Source organism: Lolium perenne, chromosome 6 (assembly GCF_019359855.2).
Source record: "Lolium perenne isolate Kyuss_39 chromosome 6, Kyuss_2.0, whole genome shotgun sequence".
In the NCBI taxonomy this organism is placed as follows: Eukaryota; Viridiplantae; Streptophyta; class Magnoliopsida; order Poales; family Poaceae; genus Lolium; species Lolium perenne.
In genome coordinates this window covers 240,962,500-240,971,001 of record NC_067249.2, presented here as the reverse complement: position 1 = coordinate 240,971,001, position 8,502 = coordinate 240,962,500, and the positions used below count along the sequence as shown (strand labels likewise).

At 44.3% G+C, this 8,502-nt stretch overlaps 1 protein-coding gene across 1 annotated transcript; it reads left to right on the top strand.

Annotated features, from left to right (window-relative positions):
* LOC127305692 (uncharacterized) lies at window positions 1–4,635 on the top strand. Its single transcript, XM_051336204.1, has 6 exons — window positions 1–327; window positions 872–965; window positions 1,260–1,330; window positions 1,409–1,471; window positions 2,342–2,641; window positions 4,186–4,635. Exons 1-6 carry the CDS (start codon window positions 196–198, stop codon window positions 4,327–4,329), a joined length of 804 nt encoding a protein of 267 aa, XP_051192164.1. The 5' UTR covers window positions 1–195; the 3' UTR covers window positions 4,330–4,635.
* The last annotated feature ends 3,867 nt before the right edge of the window (window positions 4,636–8,502 follow it).

Here is an 8,502-nt window from a genome sequence, read left to right as displayed (position 1 = left end):
CCTTCCAGAGGCTTCCACAGCGGGCAGTGCGTGGAGGCGAGCGACCTGAGCCGAGAGAGAGAGAGGGGCAAACCAAACAACAGGAGCCACCTCCCTCCTCCGCTCCTCCTCCTCCTCCCTTCCCCCTGCGCCTCTCCGCGCGCCGCCACCGCCCCGTCGAGCATCCTCGCAGGAGGCGTGCGCACGTACAGCCACATGGCCAGCGGCGGCGACAGGTGCGGCGGGGAGCCGGCGGCCGGCGCCGGCGGCGATCTGTACGCCGTGCTGGGGCTCAAGAAGGAGTGCTCCGACGCCGACCTCAAGGGCGCGTACCGGAAGCTCGCTATGGTGAGCAATTACACGGGCTCCCCCCTCCTCCTCTCCCGACCGGCGTTTACGTTTCTTGAAAATTTCATCTGCATCTGCGACGTGCCCCTGTTCTTGACCGGGGAATCGGGGGTACGGCCATGGATTGGTCCTCGCACCCTGTTATTAGGATTTAATTTTGGTTTTTTCAATCGCTGATCTGGAGCTCGGAGACAGAGGTTGGCGCCAAAGTTCGTATCTGGCAGCAGCTGACAGCGCTACAGTGCTCGCCCCTGCCTTTTTCTTTTCCACAACCTTGTGATCTTTTTTGCTGATCTGGGATTAGCCAGTGATTTCCGATCTGCAATCTCCCATGCCTGTAACCAATTATCTAATACGTATTTCATTGTCCCGTCATGTCCGTAATAGTCGAACATTGTTTTTCTCTGATCTAGTAATTCTGGCCATGTTCTGTTTTGCTCTTTTCCACTTCTCACCATGCTTTGTTTTCCTCTGCTCCGACTGTTACGATGCTCTTTTTTCTTTTCTACGAATTTATCTGAATTCGCGGTGCAACTTGTTGCAGAAATGGCATCCGGACAGATGCTCCTCCTCCAGCAGCACCAAGCACATGGTGGAAGCCAAGGAGAAGTTCCAGCAGATCCAGGGCGCATATTCCGGTCTTAATCTTCCTTACCTCAATATCCACCTATTCCCCCACTTTTATATTTTTGCAATCCAGCTCCACATCACTCTCTACATGCTACAATAACAACAACTAACCCACCATAACCGGTTTTCACCCCGGTTTCCTTAAATTAACCGGGCAACCCTCTTCTTAATTAATGAAAATGGAAATTATTTGCCTCGTTTCAAAAATCAGCAATTAACCCACCATGCCGATCTATCAAGCTAGTAGGTGAACTTATCACATGGAGCCCTCGTGCTCCGATCCCATTGCTGTTCTTGTGCAGTCCTCTCTGATGCCAACAAGCGGTTCCTTTACGACGTTGGCGTCTATGAAGAAGAAGAGGATGAAGACAGTGTAAGAATTGCGCATTGTAATCATGTTCATCGTCAGTATTGTTTATAGGGGGGTTGACGTTTTCTGTTATTGTTGCAGTTGCAGGGGATGGGGGACTTTCTCGGTGAGATGGCTCATATGATGAACCAGACGCGGCCAACGGTAAGAACCGATAGCACCAGGGCCCCTGATTTAGATGATTGACATGGGATCTAGCAGAGTGCTTGCACACTAGTACCACACTCGTAGCGTAGCTCGTAGCTGCTTTCGGCGTTGATTGTATGCGAAAGTGTTGCTTGGCGCTTGTTTGTTGTCATGTGCATGGTCTGGTTTGTATATTGTAGGGAATTATAGTTAGTATGTGTTGTCAGTATATCTTTTATGTTAGGTTTTGACACTGTTATTATGACCATATTCCGCCAACCACCATTTTGTCTGTTCAGTTGATGTAACATGTATCCTAATATGGATGAAAAAATAATTTTCTATGTTTGGGCTGAAGCTAACCCAATGCAAGGGCTGGCCAGTGTGAGCGCTTATCTGAGTATACATTAAGCACCTCTTCTGCTTTTGTGGTTCTCAGAACCTCCATGATGATTTGTTTGTTCTATCAGGTGTCCACGTTTGTTTGTGTGGATTTTTTTGCTATTATGAAAAAAATGTTGGCACTTAGGGATATGGGTTTTTGAATTTTTGTTGCAAAGTTGTGATCTAAGCATCGAGTTGAAGTTTTTGAGTTATTTATGTACATGATACCACAACATAACTATATGGTATGCGTACAATTTTTTCTTGTTCATAATTCTGCATAACGTAACAGTTGTCCAATATGAATGCAAAGTCATCAAAGGCTTGCTTTGATTTATCATTTACGTGAAAGAATACTATAGATTCAAGTTACTGTTGCATAGTTTTCGCTTAATATTGTTTGTTCTGTGTTCTAGAATCGAACCAGAAAACCACCTATTTTTCCCAGGACTCCATTTATACAAGATAAAATATGGCAATAACAATGGACCATTGGATTTGCAGAGGCAGGAGAGCTTTGAGGAGCTCCAGCAGCTATTTGTGGACATGTTCCAGTCTGATATTGACTCGGGATTCTGTAATGGTTCTGCCAAGGATCAGTTTGACCCATTTCAAAGACAGACTCGAACATCCTCGACCTCTCCTTCGTCGTCACCATCTCCGCCACCTCCGTTAGCTACGGAGGTAGATGTACCATCATGTAACGGCATTAACAAGCGTGGCTCGTCAGCAATGGGCTCTGGGAAGCCTCCAAGAGCTGGTGATGTGGGGGCGGGTCATGCCCAACCTGAGTTTTGTTTTGGGGTAAGTATCTTGCGAGTTTCTATTCATTTTTGAGTTGGTGATTAACTGATTATGCACCAAGTTGGGACCATCATTATGTAGCTACTGTCATCTGATTTTGTTGATGATGTTTATTGTTGATGACGGTCATGCAGTGGTCCATGCATGATGCCTGTATGTTGTAGGGACATCTTCAATAGGAGATATAATGATCTAATCCGTGAGCAAGATTTAAAATTGTTGTTTATGGGCTGTGTTTACAATCCATGCTATGAGATGCTTGCACTTAGCTTAAAAAGCAATAGTTGTCTGGTAAGAATAGGCTGGTTAAGTAAAGATTAACAAGATCTAGCATCTGGCGCTCCCTTAGGTAGCTTTTTCTCCTTAAAGCGTACTTTTTTTGCTTAATAATTAAGCATTTTTTTGCGAATGAATTAAGCATCTGATACCCAATCACAAGTTTGTATGCTGTGGGATAGATAGGTGGTTTGTAATGGTCCTTTTGCCTACTTTTGAGTACCTTTTCCATCGTTCAACATGACTAGCCATTCATCCAAGAAAGGGTGTGTTCTAGGTAGCGACCTTTTGGCCTCGTGCAAGTTACCTGCATTGGATGGTGAAAGGGGACTAAAGGGTCCCAGCTTGCAGCATCCACTAGATGTTCTTGTCTAAGCAATTTAGGAATTCCATTGTCATAAATGGTAAAATGTTCTGCCCAAAATAAATGTTGAGGGTCCCGCTGAAACTTTTGCATTGGATGGACCACCAACCAAGTGATAAAATCTAGCTCCACCACTGGATGTATTCTTTGCATGAGGGCTTGCTTATCAGGTATGAGGTTTCTGGATAGGGCCTTCTGAATGGATACATCACTATCTTTGGTGTGGCTCACATGGTAGAACAGTCCGCTGTGCTACTTTCCTCTCATAGGTTAATTGGTTATTATGGATGGACTTTTTGTATTGACGACGTGACTTGTCTTATGTTCTACTCCCTCCGGTCTGAATAAATTGACGCGAAATTGCATAGGTAGTAGCTCAGTTCCGCGTCGATTAAACACGTACGGAGGTAGTATGTGCTTTACGGAAATTGCAAGGTTTCAATGAGATCATAGCTAGAACTCAACAGATAGATGGAGCCCACATGCCAGTTTTACTTTACAATTTCCGCCTTTTTTTCAGTTCTTATATGTTGTCTGGTGCTGTTGTTGTCATCAGAACACACTTTGTTCCTCCTACCTTAAATTGCCAACCAATTGAATGCTTCATGATCAGGCCGTGTATATTATCTGATATTCTATACTTTGCTATTGTTCTTTTAAGAATCTTCAAAGTAGCGGTGCCGGTTGAATTGGCTGATGCTCAACTTGCTGTGGTGTACAGCGGCATGCAACAGTTGATCCTGGATGTCCTGATGGTTTAGTAACCATATGGGACAGAAAAATTGTGTTTGTATAATCCCTTCACATAGGTCTCTGTATTGAGGTTCACTGATACGCGTGGAGTGCTAATCAGTATGTGTGTGAATCATTTCCGAGCTGATCATTCCATGTCATCTTTCTGCAGAAGAGCGACGCCAAGCAAGCGCCAAAGGCGCGAGGCGCGAACGCTAGCGGGAGAAGGAACGGGCAGAAGCAGAAACTGTCGTCGAAGCACGATGTTTCATCTGAGGACGAGATGCCGAGTCCGCAGCAGTATACTGTATCTTAACGGTTGATGTGATTTGGCTGCTCCTTGATGTCCAGACCGTATCAAGGATCACTAGTATTGCAGCCAGCAAGCGGACCGCTGGCGCCGGATGGTATTATATAGAGGCGATTGCCTCGTGGAAGGCTGCCTCGTATGCCTGTAAGAGATCATGGCGTGTAAAACGTCAGTAGATGCTACCGCATTAGTTTCGCTCGGCTTGTGCCGCTATGTTGTAATGTACCGTGGCATTGGATTCTCGATTGATGTTCATTGCTTATATGGTAAAGACCCCCTTTATGGATATAATTGAGAAAAATGTTTAACTGATATTTTCCTTTACTAGGTTTTTTTTTGTAACCAATATTGTCCCTTACTAGATAATAAAAAAGGGTGCCATCACACCTACTCCAGCTTTCGAGTGAAAAAGAGAAAGCACCATCTGAGACACAAATTCATAGTCAGCACCAGTATTTACGTCCAGGCAATCAGGAATAGTTAACCAATATATTGGAATGACACGGCACTCAAAGAACAATCCATGGCACTCGAAGAACAAAAATATATACTGTCAATTTCAATGTCATTGCACATTAAACAGGTTTCCATGTCACTGCACATCAAACAAGGTGGATCAGATAGATTTTGTCTGAGAAGATGGCTCAGATAGATGTTTTCTGCATGTTCTTTAACCAGCTTATCCCTGCTTAACCATACTATTTGAATGGCAAGGCATTAAAAAGACAAAAGTCTCAAATTTTCGTTGTCATTGCACATTAAACAGGACAGATCAGATATGCATTGTCTACTTGTATTTTCACCAGAGCATCCCTAGCCGGCACTCGATTGTGAGTCAACCACCACTAAAACACCTACACTTTGGGAGGCACAGCATGTACATCATCAGTATGTACATGCCAAATACCTCGAAAACTGATGATGGACAAAGAAACCAAGCTGGTAATAAGGGTGCTTCGCCGGACCAGTTTGTTGTGTAGTACTATCATATAAGCTGGATTATGAATGATCTTAGTGAATCCTGAGGACTTTGGAAGTCAAATAAGATTACAGTCTGCATAGCTAATTGGCCATATAAATGGCACAATTCAATTAGTACTTGCACGTACCAAACTGTATTTTTTTATCATGTAAACCACGTATTAGTGGAGTAATTGCTGGACAGTTAATACATCACAAGCGTGTGACCAGAAGTCTAATCAGATGAACTAGATGCCACGGCACAGAAGTGCACTCCCCCACATCTTTGCGCCCCAGAAACATATCACCAAGAGTTACGGTTCGTACAAAACTCAATGCCTCCTGTGAGACTTCCTTTCCCCATAGCTCCCATGCCTAGCAGCCTAGGGCCTCGAAACGGTTCTCCCTTATTGATAAATAAGATACCATGCATGACCATGAGGCCCCGATCTCCTGATTTACACTCTTCTTCAGGTTTCAGGGAGAGTATTAGACGATGGAGAAGCAACACTAGGCATAAGATGGATACAAGGTGAGGGGATAGAGATTTGCTTGTATATTAATGAAAAATGTAACTTAGCTAGGAAGATCACTTAGCTCAACTATAGCAGTTGTGCGATGCAAGGAGAAAGAAAGAAGAACTTAGCTAGAACGTAGAGCTCGGGAAGGTGTGTGAGGAGGGATATCTATAAGCTAGGACTTGTGTAGCGAAATGTGGATGGAGTGTCACGTCTTGCACATCCGAAATACATTTCACACAACATGCATATATGATCAGTACGTGCACATGGAAGTAGTACTACTCCATCAAGGATGGTCTCATAAATCATCAATCCTTAGCTAACATCAAACAAACCTGGCCCATGCAATTACCTCTTCAGCTCTGTTCGACCAAGACCGACACCGTTACTCTATCTCTTGCTACACCTATGATGCTCGATTACTTTTGTTAATGGTTCCCCAACTATCTCACTGTTTGCTATAACTTCGGAGTGATTAATAGGTATGTGAGTGATTCCTTATTTATCACATTTTAGAAACACAAGTGATGCTCAATTATGTTTGTTAACCGTCTTGTTGTGGTTTACTCCATTTATATTGTATGGTTTACTTATCGATAAACATCAACTAACCATGTCTTGGATATCAATGTGTTAGCTACCGTGTTGTTGTATGCAAAGAAAAGTAATGTTACGACCAGGCAATCAGGAATAGTTGACCAACATACTTGAATGACATGGCACTCAAAGAACAAAAATATCTACTAGCAGTTTCAATGTCACTGCACATAAAACAAGATGGGTCAGATTTTTTTTCTCGATAAAGGAAATATATTAATATCAAGACAATATCAATCACACCCAACAACATAATGACTAGATATTCTAGACATTAAAGATGCACACAACCGAAAAAATAGAGAATAAAAAAATCATGTTGAAGCAATCATGTACTCGTAGAAGTAATAGCACACTGCTGCAAAACACCAATCGTCCGACTCATTGACATCACATGCGCAGTTTTGATGTGAACATCATCACATAACTTAACCGCGAGCACACAATGAGCAATGAAGTGGCATCTTCTCCCCATCGGTGCGAGTATCCCGTGGACTTGTCACCGGCTCTCAACTCAACACAAGCATGCGAGAGGGTACCTCCTGTTAGACAATGTAATAGGTTTTCTCTCCTCTATCTATACATATACCATATGTATTGTGTATTGGATATGTCACTACTAGGAAAAGGCCCATTGCCGGCGCACCTAAAAGGCCCATTGCCGGCGCACCACGAGCCCGCCGGTGCGAACGGGCCGGTGGTAAAGGCTTATTGCCGGCGCACCATCTTGTTCGCCGGCGGTAACTCGATTTATCACCGGCGCACCAGCCTAGTGCGCCGGCGGTATGTTTTCCAGGATTCAAAAAAAAGCAGATCTAGATCTAGATCTAGATCTAGATCTAGGTCGGTCGTGTTCTAAGTCGTAGGTCAAGTTCTAGGTCGTGCCTTGGAGATGTACCGCCGCCACCGTGGTCATCTGCTTGCAAAGAGGAAGTGGTTTCCGGTGTGGTCGTCGGTGATCGTCGGGGTGAGAGGAGGTGGCTGGACCATGGGTGAGAGGAGGTGATGCTTGAGGAGGGGCTCGCCGGCGAGATGCTTGAGGAGGTGCTCGCCGGTGAGTAGCTCGAGGAGGTGCTCCGGTCAGATAGCTTGATGAGGTGCTGCGGGGAGTAGCTTGAGGAGGTGCTGCGGGGAGTAGCTTGAGGAGGTGCTCCGGTGAGTAGCTTAAGGAGGTGCTCGCCGGAGGGAGGGATTAGAGGGGAGAAGAGAAGGTCGCCGGAGGGAGGAAGAGAGGAGGAGGAGGAGAAGTGAAAGAGAAGATGGGGGAAATGGAAGAGAGAGAAGGTGCACCGGGTTGGTTTGGCATATATAGCCTAGGTTACTGCCGGCGCACCAAGTAGGGTGGTGCGCCGGGGGTAATTTTTTCTTTTTTTCACCCAAATCTTAAATCTGAAAAAAGTCCTGTTTCTGTTTTGAATTTGACGAATCCATTTTTTCTCCAAACGGCCGTAGGCCGTTGAATTCGAATAGGAAATTTCGAGTAGATCGATTTTGATATAAAAAAGTTTTTCATCGGAGGTCGTATGCAACCAGAAATCCCGTTTTACCGAAAGATGACGCCATTTTGCATAATACATCGAAATTCAAATTTTCAAATTTTTACTAAAACTAGATCACATATTACATGGGCATTTCAAAGGATTTTATTTTTTGAATTTTCTATCATTTTCTATTATTTTTTCGAAAACTGAAAAGGCGATTCCGGGGGGGGTGGAGAGAAAAATTTGGGCACCTTATCCCCGGCGCACCTCTATGGTGGTGCGCTGGTGGTAAATTGTCTACCACCGGCGCACCACCATAGAGGTGCGCCGAGGATAAGGTGCCCAAATTTTTACTGTTCACCCAGATCTCTTCGAATTTTATCCCCGGCGCACTAATTTTTTTTGTGCGCCGGTAGTATAGGTCCATCGCCGGCGCGGCATGATACGTCTCCAACGTATCTATAATTTCCGATGTTCCATGCTTGTTTTATGACAATACCAACATGTTTTGTTCACACTTTATATCATTTTTATGCGTTTTCCGGAACTAACCTATTGACGAGAAGCCGATAGGCAATTAGCAGTTTTCTGCTGTTTTAGGTTTCAGAAATCCTAGTAAC